Below are 22,577 nucleotides of genomic sequence, written 5' to 3'. Positions count from 1 at the left end.
CTTTCACTTTTCGTGTTTACTTTGGCAGATATAGAGATAGCAGCTAACTGTTTAGTAACGGGTGTAACCAACACAAAAAGAAAGTGAAAATTTTTCGTCATTCCTCATTTAAAGATACATATATATAATAGCCATTTGTAAAACGAAGTATATTGTAGAAAAAACTGTTATATGTAGGAGTTGAAAAGTTTTTTAATCCCAACTCAAATTACTGACGCTGAAAATCGATTTTTGCTTTTCAAAAGATATTTAACAACAAGTTAAGTACTATATCAAGTTTAAAGTGACCATTTATGAACGAATATATATATTAATTTCTTTGAATCCAAGGTCTGTTTTTTTTCTTTAACTTAAACTGTCTATCTCTATAATAATTAAATTTGACATTAGCTATAGCCTGTTAAAAATGTTCTTGGTTGTTTTTAGTAGCTTACCATACGCGTGAGACCTGTAGTTATACTCTTAAGAATATCTAAATGCATATATGTACATATGTATCTATAAATATATAGTTTCTTAGCTCAAATACGTTAATCTACTGCCTTTATCGCTCTTTGTTGCGTTACAAGTATGTATGTAATGCATATATGTACATACATATGTATGTATGCACATAACCCCGACGATGCCAGTTTTCATCAATATTTTTACCGTTGTTTCTACAATTGCCTTTATCAAATGAAATCGAAATTTATACATATGTACATACATACATATGTATATACACACAGGTCTAAAGATGATGTTTTCAAAAATATAACTTGAAATAGAGAAAGTATTGAAAGCTCTCTATTGTTCATATAACAGCCAAGCAAGCAGTTGCAGATATGAACAGCAGCGTTGCGTTTAAATCTTATGAAAGTCCCTCATGGTCGAGTCGCCTACACAGTAATATTCAGCAGTTTTTCTGAGTTTCATATCTCTTGTTTCGCTTTTGAATTTGAATTCATGTCCGACTATGTATGTACATGGTTGTGACTATAGTTGTGCGATGAACCGACGTCATTGCTAGAGCGAGTTCATTGACCGCGTCTGATGTTCGTAACACTAAAAGTAGGTCAGCCATTTTTGTTGCTATCGAACCACACACAGCACTGCAGTCACTACTCACGAAACTCGAGCAAATTATAACCAAGCAAATGCGAGAAGGCATTGCTGTTAAAATACACATATATGTATGTACATACATCTGTACATGTATATATCCCCATGCATACCCAGCAAACAACACGATTGCCACAGAAGTTGAAATGGAAGCGAATTTGGCGAAGGATGCATTATTTTAACATGTCATTGGCTGTTAGCCCTGTTAGTCCAGAGAAGCGAACAAAGAATGCCTTACAGAGAAACTAATGTAGAATGCCTAGATAACTTCATACTTATGTATGTATATTAAATTGAAAACAAAAAATACAGATTGTCTTAAAAGATTAAAATTAGTTTACATTTTTATAAATCAGTTTTTATACATACGTATGTATGTCGTTATTATTTAATTCAACTAAAAATGGTACTTCCTCACTTCGCTGTAAATTAAACAAAGCAAAACATGATTTTTATGCGATGGAATATTTCCACAGAAGTTAACAGTAGAAAAGAATTTTTGGGTATTCATTCTATTCTTCAGGTGACAACGGTGAAGCATTCTACTTCGCATTCCCCGTAATGAAGCTGAGCATCGAAATTAATAAAATATTGTAGAACATTCTGGTATGCATTACCGCAATGCTCAAAAGAAGCAAACAAATTAGAAGACATTATGAGGCAATACATTCTAGAACACGTTACCACTAAAAGCGATTACCGATTTTTTGCTGGGATATTTAGACATGCATACATACATATGTGCAAATGTACACACTTATGGAAATATGTATGTACAACTGAGGACAGAGCTCATGCGGGCTTACCTAGAGGTTATACCCTCTACTACACGATTCTATGTAGTTTACCTTTCTCCTTTCAATTGAAGAAACTGATGAATTTAACACCCCGATATGTTAAACATAACTTTTAAATTTATGAAATAAGCTAAAATAAAACTTCATATCGATATGTATTCAAAATGAATGAATCATGCAACTCGACTCATGATTAGTATTTGTAGTGTAGTGTATTTGTAGTGTGCGTCCATATGGACCTAAAATTTCACGCCGCCTCCGAACGGCAAATGGTTTTATGAGAAGCTTTTTCAAAGCAGAAATATACTCGGAGGTTTGCAATGTTGTTTGGACTTGATATAGAACTCAGGTCCTGCAGGGTGATAGTACGCACTACTAGCTATTCAGCCACAGCGGCCGAATATAATATCAAATTTAATATCGGAAATAAATGTGTACATACGTACATACGCATTAGCGTGGACCGAAAATCCGTTTTTTTTTTACATTTTGATTGGTAATAGCAAAAATATGGTTCATTATACTCTAAAAACAATCTGTGTGAAAGATGACAATTTTTGTTCAATATATTAGGCTCGCCCAAGATTGTTTTTAGAAAAAAAAATCTTTTTGGCCCACGCTAATATGTATGTGTATGCAAAGATAGATATTTTGTAATGACCAATTTGTACTATGCATTTTTAATTCCCAACCTTGTTATTATAATTAAGTAAGTTTTGATTACTCTTAAGGATATACTCATGTGCATTTGTATTTTCAATACAAAAATGTTCACGAAAAATTATTAACCCGTTATACCTATGTGTGAAGGATATAAAAGCAACCGAGTGAACACATATTCAACTACAAATGTACATATGTGTATTTAAGTAAATACGTATGTATGTTTGTAACATACTAATATATTCCCCTCACACTTTCTTTCCGTTCCAACATCTGTATTGGTATGTACATATGTATGCTTTTTTTATGTTGTTTGTGCTATATATGTAGGTCGAACCTTCAAAAGGTTCATTTACCTCGGCTACGCAACTTAGCAAATGAAACATCATATAAAAAAAACCAATTCAACTGAACAACCTCGAATCATGAAGCGAGAGAGTTGTTAGTTAAATGACGAAAAGGCCAGCCGATTGAATAACCGAACGAATAGCCGACGAGTTTTTCACGTGCTTTGAGTGAGTAGCAAATAAACTCAATAGCTTAACATCAATTTGACTCAAAATCCACTTTCGATTTTCTTGTTAAATTTATAAAAAAGTTGCGAATGATATTTTCTGCTCAGTCTCAGAGAAACCAGCTTCGTATGTAGCTTCGGCACATTAATACACATACATGTATGCATAATAATGGCAAAAGAAACATGGTTGGTAAATAATAGACTCGAATAAGTTAACGTGTGCACATTTACAGACAAACATACATATATTAAATATGTACACACATACGTAGATAAATATACGCATATTTACCATTCCACTTGACAAGTATAAAATATGTACAAATGTATGTTTATAAGTACAATACACATAGTCCGTACATTAGGCTGTTTCAAAAAAAGTTTTCGGATCTCCGATAAGCCGTGAGATTTCGTATATTTGATAAAAAAAAAAGAAGGCGCCTACTCCAAGATGGGCTTAAAAATCTTAAATTTAGAGGACGCTACCATTTTCGAAAGTTCGTGTGAAAGGATTTTTTGATAACCAGTCATTTTTTTTTGCAGAAAAACGATGTGGTTTCTATTCCAAATTTAACGCTGAAACGATGGGTAATTGGTTTTTCTTAAAAAATTACATAAGCCTCGCAATACCGCATTTTTCAGATGGAAAATTAAAAAAAAACGGGTTTTCTAATTTTAAATTCAAATAAAATGAAACAAGCCGAGTTTTTTGGAACCGGTGTATAAGAAAACGTGTTTTTGGTCGGAAATAGCGGTTAACCTATCTTAGAAAATGCATTATCTTCAGTTTTGTATAAAGAAAAATATTCCATCACGAAACTGTATTTAAATGAAAACTTAAAAAATATACACTACAAAAAAAAAAGTAAAAATAACCACTCATGCTCATATACTCGTAGTTGCGTATGTAACGTATACGCCATGTAGCACCATACACAGTCATCTAACATGTTTACTCGCACGCCTTAACTTAAAAGCCATAAGAATGATTTAGCGAAGAATGTTTTAGCGTTTTTTTTTTGTGCCGAAAGAAGTGAGTGACACTAGAAAAAACAGCTCGTAAGATTTGCTGATATATGCTTTCGGAGCATTTATACGTCCTAAACATTATGGCGATAGCCTCATCAAAATCATTATTTTGGTCATTTTCGCAAGATATTTTTATTGTAAGTTTATGAATGAAAATAAATGCAAACTTTAACAGGGAAGAAAATTTAGAAAAAATAATTTTGTAAATTCTTTTGATTTGTGTTAAAGCCTGTTCTTTTGCAAAAACATCAAGTTGTAAATAGTAAAGGGAAAATACGTAGTAATTTTTTATGTTTTCATTAATATAGAGTTGTAAATAGTAAAGTGAAAATGCGGAGTAATTTTTCATGTTTTCATTAATAGTTCATACATGGCGTATGGGTAACATTTTTTCCTAGTCATATTTTAGAAAACGAGTAAATGGCTTAGCGCATAGTGGAGCGGCAAGCAAAGAGCATCGAGCAAAGCGTCAAACGCATATGTTTCAATGGGAGAGCGCATAGTGAAGAGCAAAGCGAACATACACGTTAGTAATTGACGCTTTGCTCGATGCTATGCTCGTTGCTTTGTTCGCCGCGCCACTATGCGTTTAGGATAAGCAATATTTGATATTTTTGCAATGCTAATTTATTTACTAAAGAGAGTTAAACCAAAATTTCCCTATAAACTATATTATATAATTAATACTAAGAATTTTAATCAGGGCATATCCGTAGGCTCTTCACGGAAAAAACCTTCCAAAGACAATTTGTTTGTCTTTTTTATTTCCATTATAAGGGCTTTTGAACTTTCGAAAGAGCAAATAAAAACCTCTCTTCTATTCTTGTGCCTTTTCTTAAATAATGCATTTTTGCGTACGCTTATTAAATAATTTACTTCATTTTTTTTTTTAAAAGGCGACAACCCTTTAAAAGAAAATAATACCTCATTGCACATCAACATGCCAATCACCTTATTTCGACACCTCTTTTTTGAAAACTGAGCGAACTAGGTGTACCTAAATGCCGCCAGAACACGAATTGTCAACTTCAAACTGTATTTACAATGAAAGTACCTACGTTTTGTTAAATATGGTAAAACATACCACGCTGGTTTACCGTCTGAAAATGTTTCTAATATGTGTATATTTTTATGTACAAATTCCCGAACCGAAACCCCGGTTAAAAGACCAAAAAAAAACTGTTTGACGAATCAATCCAAAGGTGCAAAAACGGTTCGAACCGCTGAACCTAACCACCAAAATTCTTCATTCCGTTCACGTCGCTGTAAATATGTCTGTATGTATATGTGTATATATTGTGGTTCAAATGCACCTTAAGAAAAAATGCATTTGGTGTGCAAAGGCGAAGTGCGGACACACAAGTGTACCTACATACATACATACATACATACATACTTGCATGCATAGGTATGTATGTTATATGTATGCATTGGCATTTGAGCTGAATGCCGTTCGTTGCACCCAAAGTTCAGCGAAACACTTACATACAACCGCAGTTTTAGTACAAGTCGATGCTGAAATGTACTCAGTATCTCTGCTGCTGACGTAGTTTGACTGCATTTCAAATTAGCTCTTTCGTGGCAGTGCGCTCGCACAGTGCTACTTATAGCTATGTACATAAATATCTATACATACAGACATACAAGATGCACATTCAGTTACTGAGTATTGGCTTGTTCGCGCTTTATGTTAGAATGGCCGTTTGGGGCGATACAGCAAATTCTCGCTTGTGAACTAGAATAACCTTTCTTTTTCATTTATATAGCGATTGTGCACTTGCATGCCAATACATTCCCATATGCAAACATGCATTAATAGAGTGTACATTTGTTATTGCCATTGCACCTAAAGCGTTCTGAACTCATATATTTACATATATGTGCGTATGTATGTATATGCTACAAATGTATTTAACTATTTGGGCCCATGCTATGAACACAAATATATGTATATGTATGTATGTAGTACCTATATGCAGTCGGAACTCGATAATACGACTTTAATTTAAATGGCTATTTTCATAGCATTGCCTGTTATATGTTCCGAAACATTTGCGACTCTTTAATGCGCCTCACATGCTATTCACCTATTTTCAATTTATATTTATTGAGAGATAATATACTAACTTACCATTGAAAATACTAAAAAAGGCGAATCTGAAGCGAAGCTCGCCAAACGATATCAAATGATACATGGCACAATTTACAGTATTCATGACATAATAATATACATACATATATAGCGATAGAGACTACCTGATGTATTTGAGGTCGAAATAATGGCGATGGCCGAAATATAGTTCTGTAAGAAGGAAAGTAGCTAAAAATAATTGCGGTGGGTACTAGTACTAGGCGGTGACTAATCGCTTTCTGGAAATCGATTGTTAAATTAAATGATTCATTTATTTTCATGCGAAATATGAGTAGTAAATAATGTTACGCATACGCCATGCATGTATCCACGCGATGGATCAGACTTAAATAAAACAATAACAATTGATTGCGCCAAAGTGGAAAGTCGGAGCGCGTAGTACCATCCACTGCAATTATGTAGAGAATTTCTTGCTCTACAAAACAGCATTTTCTACATCTCGATTGGACGAACGAGAATCACCAGTGATATTAACACCGATGCGCAAATCGCCAAAACGTTTAACTAAAATTATTTTATTTTCAGTCAAATTGGGAGATAGGATATTTCGCCATTTCAATTAGTATAATTTTCTGAGCAATATGGTATGTTATTTATCTGTTAGAGAATTATTTGAGGGTACACTTAAAAATTGTGCAAATAAATTAAAAATTAAGTCTTATACGCATATAAAACTCAAACATTTTGAAAATCAGAATCGCGATCAGTAGCTCGTATTATCGAGTTTTGACTGTAAGTATGTATATGCACATACAGACATACCTGTATACACGTCTATAAATTCACATATACCCACGTAAGAGCACAAATATGGACATAAACATCCATATATATGCATGTATGTATGTACATATGCACATACAATTTAACGAATGTACCTAAATGCCATATGCCTCCTCAACTGCTAGCGTCGTCGCCTTCAAAAGCTGCTGCTTTGTTTCGGAGTGCAGCGACATTTATGTGGGTCATGCACGGTCATTCACTTCTGTTGATTGCAATCAAACGCGCAGGCAGGCACACTTAGTAACTAGTCATGGTGTGTGTTCCACATTTACAAAGTAATTGGTAAATTCATATGCATATTTGTATGCATTTAAATGAATACAAATGTACTTATACATTTAGCCGAAGTAACCCTACAAGACATTGCTGAGCACTTTAGGCAAAAATTCTCACACATTTACACTTTTGTTTTTGTAGTACGGCATAAATGAGTAGTTTGACTATTAGTACTGAGGACTTTCTGATGACAACATTGAGGGGAAAGTACTCAAATTTTTCCCATGGCCTGAACGAAAATGAGGACTTTGATAAGCACTTTTGTGATTAGGAGTAATGATAATATGAGTACTCATATGATACTCAGCTGTCTTGTAGGGAAGTTTATAGAAGGTGAGTGTGCGCTCCAATGCATACATAGATTTATTTGATTGGTTCTCCTTGAAATTTTTATTCGCATAAAATTATAAACACTTGACACAGTGTACATATATAAACATACATACATGCAGTACATTTACATATTTGCCTCATATGTACATACATGTGTACATACATACATACTTACAAATAAATTAAAATTTGGAATTGGGTCTGCCATTTTCCCTGTAAAAGTAAATTGCTTTTTCACAGTCTCTAGAAAACATACATATATGTACATAAATATGAAAATTTAAAAATCAGATTTTTATTTTATGACATAAATAAAGTAGACTTGTTAAGGGAGAAAATCTGTTATTTTGCCAACAAACTCAAAATTAAATAAGTATTTCGATTTCCCCTTAACTTTGCCATCTCACACACAATTTCACCATCCTAATTATGTATGTTTGTAGGTATACAACCATACATAGATACATATGTACATAAGTATGTATGTAGATCGGAAATTACGTTTGCGTACATACACATACCGATGTACAATAGTTTCAAAACAGTTACTGATATCGCTGTAGGTATTGCATATAAACTTGAATACGGAACGGTGTTATGTATATTTTTTTTGTGATAAAAAATGTGCTGCTTTCACTTTTACTTTCAAAGCGCAACACGTATCAAAAAGCTCAAGCGTAGACGGTAGGTTCATAACCCGTGACTACGTACATGCACATATACATACATACGCACATGAATTTGTGATATCAAAACAATTAATTTTTTTATGCACTAAATATATGTACATACATATAAAAAAAAATTAGAATAGAATGTTTCCAACTAAGTAGTACATTATAACTATAACAAATATATTTAGGTAAGTAATTTAATAATAAGCCTATTTTCAATGATGTGAATTTATTATTATTTTAAAATTTTTGAGTATGAGTGTAGTATTTTTTTTACATTCCCCAAAATGAGAGGGCCGACATATTGAAAAAAGAAAGAGAGATCCGATAAGAGAGTGTACTCAAAATTACAATTTTACTTTTCAAAATTCAGGAGCGGTTTAAAAATTCTTGTTGAAAAACAATTCATATGAAAAATTAACAAAATATACAATTTTTGTAAATGTATGAGAAACGCTGCGGCCTCTGGATAAAAATACCATTTGGAGGAGGACTTGGCATTTTTTTTTTTAATTTTTTTAAACTTAATTTTTGATGCAGAGCATTAAATTTTAAAAAAAGTTCGCTTACTTTATTTTCGCAGCAAGGGCTCGATATGCATTGCGGCTTGGAGGAAGCATGAGAACGTCAAATTTGTGTTTGTTCGTTGAATTCCCTGAACCGACCCTGTTATGATATGACACTTCATTCTATGTAGTTGTTTACNCTATAAGAGCTACAGAGCTTTTGCTGAATATTCTCACAAGCCAAAAAGTTCATTTATAAAACTCTCTTAAATGTGGTAAAATATACAACAGAACTACATTGCGATACTTGCGCTGGAAAGTTTCGATACGTATGTGTAAATTTTTTGTCTTATATTTGTGTATATGTATTTACGAGAACACTTTTCTCTTAGTATGAGAGCGTAGCACAAAAAACAATATATATAAAAGAGAGGCAAAACACATATGTAAATACACACTCGTTTATCAGTAGGTTGTGTGATTAAATCTACACAAGCGGCATTTAGAAGCTTTCCATCTTCATTTACCACGATTCGCAAGTGTGCAAGTCGGTACCGGGAGATAAACCATGAGGTTGTAACTGTGGCGTTGAGGTTAATTCTTCTCTTTTGAGGTCTTTTGCTTCATCACTCTGCGTATTAATTTATTGTGCGCAATGTTGCTTTTAGTTCTGCCCTTACTCCTACCTCTGTTTCTCTGTATCGTGCACATCTCGTATTTCGTTTCGTTTTTGTCCATGCTGTCTTTTCAGTATATTCATAACATGCTTCTGATTTTTACAGTTAGTCGCTTTCGAGGCCTTGGCGAGTTTTGTCACGTTAGCGTCCAACGGTAGATTACAGACTAATGAACGAGTAAACTACAAACCGGGTGCAAGAAATAAAACAAAACAAAAAATATGGTGTGCAAAATAATTAAATATTTGTAAAAGTAATATTAACAAAAAAGTTGTCGATGATCAAAGATAAATACATGTATTCATATGTTTTTGACAAGTGTACTAAGAAAGATGTTCTTTGAATTAACGTTTCTTATAAATAAATAAAAATATATATATCATATAGACCGCTTTATACCAAAAAACAGCAGCATGTGTATATGTATTTAGTGTGCAAACAAATAAAATATATGGTGAATAAATAAAATTATGATAAATCTTAAAACTAAAGCAAATAAAGTTCCTGTTAATTATTCAATGAGTCGTTCCCATGAAGAGAAATATCGAAAATGTGTACCTGATTTAAAAATTCCATATGCCGGAATTTTGTTCACTGTAAAAATTCAACAAAAGCATTTCCAGTTTGCCTAAATAAAAACGCTTTACCAACTTGCATATAAAAAGTTTATGTAAAGGCATATAATTTAAAATAAATTTCATTACAATGACCGAGGAATTACCAATTCTCAAAAGTATACTTAAAGGCAATGTTAACTATCACAATGCACGTAAGTGTCGCTACATATTATATATGTATGTTAAATTTCCATTAGACTATGTTTAAAAATATATATATTTCTGGCTGTTAGATAGGTATGTATGTATGTACATATGTACATACTCTGAAATAATAAATATATCCCGCTATTCTATTCTTGTTAAATTTATCAACTTTCTTTATTACAAATATCTATTCGTTATTTGTAATTGATATAATAGATTTTTCAACTCAATTGTTGTTAGCTTTGTGTTCCGTGCCTATATTTCTTTACATCCTCCTCTTACTTTCTTTTTTGATAGCGTTTTTACCTTTTTCTAGGTATATTCGTGGCTTTGCATTTGACTTTACATTCAAATTTCTTTTATTTTGTGATTTCTTTTCTCTTTCCTTTTACAAATATAAGTTTGTGCATATGTATGTACATACATGCATATGTATGTTTGCTAGAGAAAACATTTCATTTTCATTTTCATTTGACCCGAATTTCGCCGGCCTGCATTAATGTATGTCAGTGAGATTTCTTCGTGGTGTAGTCGCCGCTTTCGTTGCTGTTTTTTTTTTTATACTTCGTTTTTATCTGGGGCGTGCAACGAGCTAAATGCGCAGCCGCAAAGTAATATGCTTTCTGACTTCTTCTTAACTATTTGCCTCTCACTTCAATTCTACCTTATTGTTAAGATGAGTGTATGTGTAAATTATGTACATATGTACATATATACATACATACATTCGAATAGGCTTCTTCTCCTCCATATTTCACTTTTGTTGAAATNTCGGTTATGAGCCGTTTTCACATCAATTACTTAGTCAACTAATAGAAAAACGGCTATTATCAAAATTGCTTAACTAATGAATGGACATTGGTTAACTGCAGTCAACCATTAGTAAATTTTTACAGTACTTTAAAAGTATTTGGTTAACATTAACCTTTTAGTTAGCCAATGACTATCAAAAAGTTGTGCATAAAATTCATAAAGATATCTACCAATGTTGTCTTGTAAGAAGAAAAATTTTCTTGTTTTACAACAATCACTCGTTGATCAAAATAAGCAACATGAGCAGTAACGTTTAATGATAGACTTATCCTCTGTGTTACATTGTAGTATCAAACTTGTTGTATTTTTTATTAATAACTGTCTTTTGTTCAATATGGAAAGCCTAGCTAAAGGCTTCAAAGAAGTAGTTTTTTGAGCTATGGCGATCTTCTAGGAAATGAGTGTAGGCAATTTATTGAAGTTTTTCTGCTTTATAAAATTGAAGTTTCCAGAGCAAATCAAATCCAAATAAATGTAAAACAAAAAATAAATAGATGAAAATTCGTTCAGGCTGCCTTTCAGTGGGTTTACCTTCAAATTTTTGTATCATGGTAATTTGTGTGTATGTACACATATTTATATGAATGTTATTCAAATATACATACATATACGTATGTATATATTTTTAATTTTCTAAAAACATACATAATATAATATAATAATTAATAAATCAATTTTACAGAAAATTCACGAATATTTCATATCTCATTAAGTTATATTTATATTTCCTCCCGTAACAATTTCCCTTTTCGCTATACATACTTAAGTAATAATCCTATATGCATTTTTTTATTTGATAGACCGCGACCCCTTCTCCCACTCTTTATTATGGTTTTCCACTATCGGTTGCTCTTGTTTATTAATTTGCTTTCGTTACTTCTCGTTGGCGAAATGAAAGTGTCTATGGTAAAAGTTTGCTCACCAGTAGAGGTGAAATCGGTTGTTAGACTGGCTACTATAGTACTCGTAGTTATGTTCTCATTTCACTTTAATAGTATTTAAGCCAAGTAAGAGAGAGTGATTAAAAAAAAAACACTACAACAGAAAGTAAAACTTAAAATTTACCATATTTAAAATTAGCAAAATGAATTTCAGGAAGTTAGTTGAATCAGTTTTTCATTTGCACTTTGTTCATGATACAGGCATATTCCACTTCTTAAACATGCATATGTACATACATATGTATGTATGTATAGTACCTAGATATTTATTCAAACAAATCTACATAGGTTTAAATACGACGAAAGTTAAATATTTTTGAACGTTGACTTTCGATATTTAATTGAATGAATTTGGTTTCACACTCCGTGGTGCAGTAGGGGAGTGAATAAAGTAGGCACAATAAGCATTGGGCATAACTTATGCATGCACATATCGTCGTTTAAAGTATAAAACCGCTTATCAATATAATGCAAAACCGCGTATGTGAAGTTGGAGAAATTATTTTTTAGAGAGTAAAAACACTATTTCAAAATGGTTCGGTTTTTTATAGAGCAATCGCATTTCTGGCTAGTATATTTAAGGACGAATGGTAAAGGCTTGAGCCAAGAGCTCGGGTGAGCAAATCCAATTTTTGCAAAAAAAGTTAGTTACCCAGTTTGGCAGAACGACGATACGCGGTTTTGTACTTCGAACGACGATATATACATATACATATATATAAGTACATTTGTATATTTAGGATTTTTGTTTATTTAATAGTAGTAATATGTCTGTCACACTAAAAACCCGATTTCTTTTGCTTGCAGCGGTCCGATTCGGTCGAGTACCAAAGCGTGAGAAAGCGCGAATATTAGCTGCCATGCAGCAAAGCACACAAAATCGTGGCCAACAACGCGCTCTTGCAGGGGAGCTGGATGATCAACCACGACTGATAGCTGCTGTCCTACGCGCTCATCTGGAAACTTGCGAGTTTACAAAAGAAAAAGTTGCTGCCATGAGACAAAGGGCGAGAGAGTGTCCCTCTTATTCAATGCCAACGCTACTGGTAAGTGTTAATATGTATTCATTTAAATAAATAATATAGTATTCTTAACGCTTTTTAGTTAGTTTTAACAGTAGTTTTCATTATTTCATAAAATTAGCTTACCCGGGTGTAAACAGATGACTTATAAAAATTAAAATATTGCTATGAAAAGTTCCTAAATGAATGTATGTATAAAACAGGTAGACCCTCCGAAGAAAATTTCATAATTTTATTTTTTTTTTTTTCGTTAAAAAAAGAGGATTTAGTTTCGACTCTTGACTAATAAATTGCGCTCACTAAAAAATCAGCTAAAAAAAATCTCTATCGATTAATTAAAATGAAAAGCTGTAAAGAATTTATTTTTAATCTTGCATGGTTAGTAATTCATACTATTATATGTATGTAGCTATATATTAGAAATGACTGGCGTGCTTTGTTACAGGAATAAGTGTAGGTGTAAAAGCCTTTAATATTTGCACCCAAACATTTTGAACTTTTCGTTTAGAATTTTTAGAAAAATTTTGGGTATGCAGTAGGTTAAAGTGCAAGTTTCAAGACGCTAGAAAATCGCGTTGATTTGTGATAATTTTTTGGCTGACGGTGTTGTGCATATTCTTCAAAATAAAATATGCTCGACAATTTCGTTTATATGGGAGAAAACGCCTAGCACCATCAGCAAAACAAATTATTAAAAATCAACGCGAATTTCTAGCGTCCTTAAATTTTCACTTTAACCTACTAAAATTTAATGGGCTACAAAACTGCATACCCTAAATATTCTAAATAAAAAGTTTAAAAGTTTTGGGTGCAATTGTTAAAGTTCGTTGAATTTTCATAATTTTTGTACGAAGTTTGAAATGTGAATTTATACGGCGCAGGTAAGGTAAAGTGCCAAACTTTTATAAAAAAAAATATATAAACAATAAATAAACAAAAGAAAAATAGCCAAACCTAGTCAAAGTGTCACTTGACTTAATCAGATGACCACAAGTGTATATACATATATTGAACAGCGATCTACCATTCGGTAGATCCTAGTTTGATAACAGTCCAACACAGTTGTTATATTTTAATTGAATATATAACCTAATAAAAACAAAAATAATTTTCTACTTTTATTTTTTTATTTTATTAATTAGACTTAAAAGGCTTAAAAAAACCCATAGTTATTTCTTTTCGTATCTAAGTATGTATGTACATACGCATGAGCATATTTGTATTAAACACAGTTCGTAATATTTTTTTGCAAAGTTCTGTCGATTAAAAATTCGGCAAGAAAATTGTCTGTTTATTCCAAATATATATGTATGTACCAATAAAAGAAGCTAAACAAACAATATATACACAGAAAGAGATAAAAAGGTCTACCAAATATTCATCATTCAAATTTATACAACAAAGCATTCAACAAAGTCAGCAAATATAATAAAATTAAACAACAACATGACATATCGTCATAACAGCAATAATATAACAATAACAAAAAAGACCGCACATGTCTAGAAGGTAGAATAAGAGCGCAGAAATAACCTTGTGGCAAGGTTTTTTAACCTTGAATTTGACTCTCGACGAGAATAGAATAAAAAACAAGCGCCGATGAGAAAAAATAAATAAACACAGAGAAATATTGTTTTGAAAAAGCTTTTGCAAAAATCACATTAAATGAAATCAAATGCCAGCTCTCTTACTCAGGCGAAATACATACATACATATGTATGTACATATGTAGATACACTGAAAGCAAATTTAGAGTATGCCTGTACATACTACATTCATAGATACATACTAAATAGGACTAAGTAGGTATGTACAATCATACGTACACGTACGCATAGGAATTATCTTATAAGCGTTGTTCTCATACTCTTGCTTGCACCACATGCCATTATACATACATACATACATATGTACATAGGCTGGCAACTTAGTTGACTTACTATTAACTAATAATCCATTACAAAATTTGTCATTTCCATATCAACGCAAATAAATGCGCGTTTGCTCCAGACGACAGACGTCATAATGACATCAACACGAACAAATCAGCAGTATGCAAAAACACAAAACAACTACACCTAAAAATTAATACACGCGCGCAAATACTGAAATATATACCGATTCGAAAAAAAAACCGAAACAGAATAAAAGCTTGGCGCACATGACCTTGTAAAATACGAGGAAATTATTCGCAGCTCAGTATTTTTGCAATTCATCTGCGTCCCCTTTGTCGCGACCATCGTCATTCCATTTTGGTGTGTCTGTCGTTCAGGCGTTAGTATGTCTGCTTGCTAATAATAATACAATACATACAATTCTTATAAACATAAAGATGTGCACTTAAATATGTATGTACATTAGACCGTACCACCTAACAAGCCCCCCCGAGTCCAAAATATTTTTGCAACGCAATTTACATTTTTCGGATACACCGGCATTTGGCAATAAAATTTGCTTTTAAAATAGGTCTACTGGAATAATCTTAATAGGTACTTCCTTAGCAAAGGTTAAATGGTTTATGGTGAGCTTTAGTATAACAAGAACTGAGATCTGGTGGGTGGTGGATAAATACTAGAACTGGGTATTTCGGGACAATGAATTTTCGAACACAAATATTTGTTTTCTCGCGGCACCAATGTGGACCCAAAGAAATGACGAAAAATGTAAAAAGGCGGCCACTAAGTTCGTCATGGGCAGCGCTGGCAGAACTTCATAAGCAAGTGTAAAAGTTCTGCTTTAGACTTAAAGTTAAGCTCAGTTAGTCTATACTTAATTTTCGTAACTTAATTTAATTTAATATTTTGGCCAACCTCGTAGATGAGAGACTGTGTTGGCGGTTAGTTAAAACTTAACTTACCGTAAGAAACTTAAGAANACCAACCTGTTATATGAGAGACTGTCTTGGCGGTTAGTTAAAACTTAACTTACCGTAAGAAACTTAAGAAACTGTAGGCTTTTGCGGCCTTGTGATAATCGAGAGCAGTGAGAGAATAAGGCTTGCCAGATTTTCGTTTTTGCATTTCTCAAAAACAAAATATTTCCGCTTCAGACTTAAATAGACGTGTTGAGTTATCATTGATGATTTGTTACGGTAAGTTAAATTAAGTTAAGTTTAGTCTAGACTAGTAGTTAAGTTCAGTCTAAGCTTTTAGGGGTGCATGGCGAACTTTTTATACTACATACAAACTACATATGAACGTTTAGCTATATTTTAGCGACTTGTATTTCGGCTATTTTCTTTTTCGTTTGCGCAATTTATTATAAGCAGAAGGCTTGCAAATAAGTATGTATGTATGTATGCATGTACACGTGTAAATAAAAACGTTCTGTGGAATTAGGGATTATATATGTATGTACATACATACATCTGTATGCACCTTTTAAAATACTAGAAACCTTTTGCTGCTAATCATTCTTGACAAATTTTCTGAGTAAATTAAAAAATTTGATAGAAAACACCTATGTATATATATATACTATGTATATGTATGTATGTATGTACAATTAGTATGCGTAAAGAACTAACTAGTNCATCTGTATGCACCTTTTAAAATACTAGAAACCTTTTGCTGCTAATCATTCTTGACAAATTTTCTGAGTAAATTCAAAAATTTGATAGAAAACACCTATGTATATATATATACTAGGTATATGTATGTATGTATGTACAATTAGTATGCGTAAAGAACTAACTAGTTTTCACAATAGCCCATTCGATTCTACGATTAGCTTCGTTCGGATGTGCTTGGCTTCGCCATTGAATCCATAAAGTTAAGTTTGATAATGATGCGATGAACGCTGGCATTGGCATTGACATACACGAATAAATGAATGCGCATAGGTTGTTTCTGTGTACACGAACATAGACTCACAAATATTTATTTTACTAAGAACATTTATGTCCCTACATACATACATACATACATACATATGTATATGTATACCACAAATAGTATATTTTAAGTGCTGTGAAATACTAAATATGTTTGGTGAAGCTTTGAATTTTTGCGATAACAACAATCTACCTAACTAAATAAAGTTCAAGTTCAAGATCAATTTTCATGTTTCCGTTTGAGTGCCTAGGTTTCTGTTCCAAATAAAGCGGGGCACATGTATGCATGCATAGATATTTATGTTGCTTCTAAAAAACAAATTCTGCTTATGACATACTTTTTCAATTAAATAAATTTATTTAAAGATTTACTTATTTACGTTAGACATTAAATATTATTAAAAAAAAAATCAAATCATCTGTAGCAAGTTTATTTATTCTCCTACTCCCTTTATTCTATGTATGTACGTAAGTAAGTATACGCGGCTTTCTTGCACTGATTGAGGTACAGTGTGTACCTTTGTATGTATGTATATGTACATATATGTATGTACATACGCAGTAGATTCTCGCAGTCCCCTCGTGAAGGTAAANCGCACATGTATGCATGCATAGATATTTATGTTGCTTCTAAAAACAAATTCTGCTTATTACATACTTTTTCAATTAAATAAATTTATTTAAAGATTTACTTATTTACGTTAGACATTAAATATTATTTAAAAAAAATCAAATCATCTGTAGCAAGTTTATTTATTCTCCTACTCCCTTTATTCTATGTATGTATATTCATATGTATGTACGTAAGTAAGTATACGCGGCTTTCTTGCACTGATTGAGGTACAGTGTGTACCTTTGTATGTATGTATATATGTATGTATGTACATACGCAGTAGATTCTCGCAGTCCCCTCGTGAAGGTAAAACCTTGAACTCTAGTTCGTCGACCTTGACTAGAATATCAGAATAAAGCATCACGCACACGCGAAACTTAATTATAGGCACACACGCGCAACCAGCGAGCTTCGCTTTGTTTTCATTCTTAGTTGTAAAAGTCAAATAAGTTTTCTCTATGCTCTTTACTTTATGCATACATTCGTACATAGATAAGCCTATATATACATATGTATATATGTATATGTATGTACCCCACTATGGATCTCATACTTTTTTGCGCCATTTCATNACACACGCGCAACCAGCGAGCTTCGCTTTGTTTTCATTCTTAGTTGTAAAAGCCAAATAAGTTTTCTCTATGCTCTTTACTTTATGCATACATTCGTACATAGATAAGCCTATATATACATATGTATATATATATATGTATGTACCCCACTATGGATCTCATACTTTTTTGCGCCATTTCATAGATTTAGTTTACTAGGAAATATAAGCTTTGACTTCTCTTTTCTAAAGCAACAAGCAAAAGCTCTTAAAAATTGTTCTCATGTTGGAATACAAAAGTACATACATACATACATATATGTATACAATTAAACCTACACAGATATGTAAAGCCGGCGCATGTGCTAAAATACACTGGCGTTTCTTTGTAGTTATCGATTCCAATATTTTGTTAACGGTGAATATCACAACCTTTGTGAAAAATATGACCTTCACTGGGACCTTAACATTGTAGATATGAAAGTTAAATGCAAACACATACATACATATGTACCTACATATACACATACATACATGTACTAAGAAATATGATTAACAAAGCTTTTTTCGTTTACGGATTTTTCTAATGTATACGAGTACTTCTTCTGATATTGGAATATTTCGCGATTCATAATTTTAATAAATATTCTCTTTTACTTTTATAGGCTTGCCCGCTGAATCCCGCTCCAGAGTTGCAGTCAGAGCAAGAGTTTTCTCAGCGCTTTGCTCATGTAATACGTGGCGTTATCGACTTCGCCGGTATGATACCAGGTTTTCAACTCCTCACCCAGGATGATAAATTCACTTTGCTCAAAGCCGGTCTTTTCGATGCACTTTTTGTGCGTTTGATTTGCATGTTTGATTCTTCTATCAATAGTATAATTTGCTTGAATGGGCAGGTAATGCGTCGCGATGCAATACAGAACGGTGCTAATGCCCGATTTTTGGTGGATTCAACATTCAATTTTGCCGAACGCATGAATTCTATGAATTTGTCAGATGCGGAAATCGGGCTGTTTTGTGCAATAGTTTTGATAACGCCCGATCGACCTGGACTACGCAACATTGAATTGATCGAAAAGATGTATAGCCGATTGAAGGGTTGCTTGCAAAAAGTCATAAGCCAGAACCGCGCTGATCAACCAGATTTCATGGCAAAATTGTTAGATACAATGCCTGATTTGCGAACATTAAGCACTCTTCATACTGAGAAACTAGTTGTATTTCGTACGGAACATAAAGAACTATTACGCCAGCAGATGTGGACAATGGACGATGAACAGCCAGCGAATGTAAAGAGTCCTATTATTAACTGGGACGATCCACGTATGGATGCTGAGGCAAAGAGTCCTCTAGGTTCCGTGTCAAGTACCGAGTCGGCAGACTTAGAATACACCACCTCAACAAGCACGTCAACATCCCACCATCACTCTAATCAACAAGGACCACAAACATCTGCATTAGCTTCGTCAGCACCATTGTTGGCCGCATCATTATCAGGTTCGTGTCCATTGCGCAACAGAGCCAACTCCGGTTCGTCTGGTGATTCTACCGCCGAAATGGACATTGTCGGTTCACATGCACATCTAACCCAGAATGGGTTGACTATCACTCCAATTGTTCGCTCGCATTCCCACCAGCATTTGCATCATCACCTAACTTCTGGTACTACAAATAGATACCGAAAATTAGACTCGCCCACCGACTCAGGTATCGAGTCGGGTAATGAAAAGAACGATTGCGGCATCAAAGCAGTAAGCTCTGGCGGAAGTTCTTCATGTTCCAGTCCGCGTTCTAGTGTTGACGACGCCCTTGACTGCACAGAAACTGCAACAGCAAGTACAAGTCAAGTTACAATATCTGTTTCACCCATACGTTCGCCTCAACCTATCAATCCGACGTCCACCTCTTCATTAGCTGGCCCAGCTAATACGCCAAATGCGCTAAAAAGACAAATTGTGGACGATATGCCCGTGTTGAAACGAGTACTGCAAGCGCCTCCTCTCTACGATACCAACTCACTAATGGATGAAGCGTATAAACCACATAAAAAATTTCGAGCACTGCGACATCGCGAATTCGAAACGGCAGACGCAGATCCTAGTTCTACATCCAATGGCTCTAATAGCGTCGGTAAAACCAACACACCAAGTATGCAAACTAATATTTCGGTGCAAAGCTTGCAAGCAATCTCACCTCCATCTGCTCAAACCCCGAGTAATGCTCCGAATTCGGTTGTTGTTTCTAAAGCGACTGCACCACCAGCATCATCCCCGCTTCCTCATATCCCATCAGAAAATGCAGGAAGTTGTCATCAGCAAAGTCAGTTGCATATACATTTAACACGTCAAGCGACTACCAATGTTTGCAACAACGGTAATGACAACCAAAATAACAACGGCGCCGTTCAGACACCACAACAATCTACGTTGTCGAGCACTCATTCAGTGTTGGCTAAATCTTTGATGGCTGAACCACGAATGACTCCCGAACAAATTAAGAGATCTGATATAATTCAGAATTACATTATGCGTGATCCAGGATCGTCATCAGGAGCTCTGATTCCGAACACGCCAACACACCCCGGTAGCCGTAGTCCAGCACCAATGCAGCATTTATCACCTTTAAATCAGAATTCCTACCACTATAACTCGAGCGTTTCACCATCCTCGAGCAGTTCTCCTGCTTGTTCAAGCACTAATTGTGCTTCGCCCTCAACCACTACAATTGCATTGCCCTCACCACCACCCCCAAACACAGTAGGCCCAACCGCTACAAGGTGGCACGGCCATTCTGTTATAACTACAACGAGTATCAGCCATCGCCAGCAGTCTGTTTCGCCAAGCGGCAATGGCTCAGCATCATCATCCTCATCAAATGGATGCCAATATTTCCAATCTCCACACTCCACCTCTACTTCAATATCTCCTTCGCGACCATCGCCGTCAGCAGTTCACTCCCCTCCACGCCTACTGGAGTTACAAGTTGATATAGCCGACTCACAACAACCACTGAATCTGTCGAAAAAGTCGCCAACACCGCCGCCAACTAAATTGCAGGCATTGGTTGCGGCTGCAACAGCAGCACAAAGATATTCTGCAGTATCTGCTGATGTCACTGTAACACCGACTAACGCCGAAGCCACTCAAAATGTGACCAATAGTACGCAACAACTGCAGGTCCACAAAGTCATGCTAGAAGCGTAAGCTTAAAATATGAGTTAACGAATAAGTTTAATAACTATGTATGTATGTAAGTTTTTAATGTGAAGAATTCAATGAAGCGTTTTCGTGCGTACATAAAATATTCGATGAGATTAATGGCAGGAAAAAGTGAGTCGGAAAATTAAAGACTCGGATTATACTATGTAGTATCAACTCTGATACAAATGAATATCCAAGTATGTACGTATGTATGTAGGAGCACTATGTATTACATAAAAGCGCATGTGTGCGCATATGCAAAAGTAATAAAATNGCATAAAATATTTCGTTGAGATTAATGGCAGGAAAAAGTGAGTCGGAAAATTAAAGACTCGGATTATACTATGTAGTATCAACTCTGATACAAATGAATATCAAAGTATGTACGTATGTATGTAGGAGCATTATGTATTACATAAAAGCGCATGTGTGCGCATATGCAAAAGTAATAAAATTAGGTGAAGTTTTCACTATAACAAAAAGAGCGAGACTGAATATTCATAAAACTATGAAAAAAAGAAAGAAATATTATAAAGTAATAATGATTCAATGGGGCGGTGTTACACGAAGTTTGACGTGAATGAGAACACGACTTGTGGAACAACATAAAAATCAGTTAAGCATATATATTTTCCTTAATACACTTAAAATTAATACATATAAATTACTGTTAGGATATTAATCTATGTAACTTACGTATTAAAACAAATAAAAACAAAGTATAAGTTTTGAATGAGGAGGACCAAGAAGACGTTCGATACCAATTACAACAATTTCAATAAGAAATGTATGTAAAATAAATTTATATGCAAACACATGCGAGTATATGTATACATTTTGGAGAGGATTGCAGTTGGCATTGATATTATTATTATTGCTAATGATTAATCGAAATCCCATCAAATACCTAATGTATTTTTAAAGCACACAAAAACTGTACAAAATGCATGCAATATAGATTAAAAAATAATATCCCTAATAACATAGGAAACAAAGATTATGCTGCAATTCCTTTTAAAGCTTATCTATCTGTAGATTGGAGGCATATAATTTTAAATGTATGACAATGAAATATTTTAAGGATCATTGGCACAACGATAGCATATTACTTGTATATACATACATATGTACATAAGTGCACTGGTATGCCATTTTATGTTTATATTGTGCATATACATAGATACATACATATGTGTGCTTATTACAGAATGTCAAAACATCATCGTAGTGTGAATAATCCTCAAGAATAAGGCAATGATCTGAAAACAAAATCAAAATAACATCATAACAGGCTAAACGGGTCGCCATTTTCCGAAGTAACCTTTAAC

The 22,577-nt window shown here is 33.8% G+C and overlaps 1 protein-coding gene across 1 annotated transcript in view; it reads left to right on the top strand.

Annotated features, from left to right (window-relative positions):
- LOC108360439 (Ecdysone-induced protein 75B) overlaps positions 1-21,496 on the top strand; it is a 28,562-nt gene extending 7,066 nt beyond the window's left edge. The window contains exons 3-4 of the mRNA XM_017612714.1: positions 12,837-13,075; positions 18,712-21,496. Of these exons, the coding sequence (XP_017468203.1) occupies positions 12,837-13,075; positions 18,712-21,252 (2,780 nt within the window). The 3' untranslated portion in view covers positions 21,253-21,496. The remainder of the gene's footprint in view (positions 1-12,836; positions 13,076-18,711) is intronic.
- Positions 21,497-22,577: the final 1,081 nt, after the last annotated feature.

Source organism: Rhagoletis zephyria, unplaced genomic scaffold, assembly GCF_001687245.7.
Source record: "Rhagoletis zephyria isolate East Lansing unplaced genomic scaffold, Rhagoletis_zephyria_1.1 Rzeph_scaffold_00573, whole genome shotgun sequence".
In the NCBI taxonomy this organism is placed as follows: domain Eukaryota; kingdom Metazoa; phylum Arthropoda; class Insecta; order Diptera; family Tephritidae; genus Rhagoletis; species Rhagoletis zephyria.
Note: the sequence above shows the minus strand (reverse complement) of the source record. Positions and strands in the feature narration are given on the sequence as shown.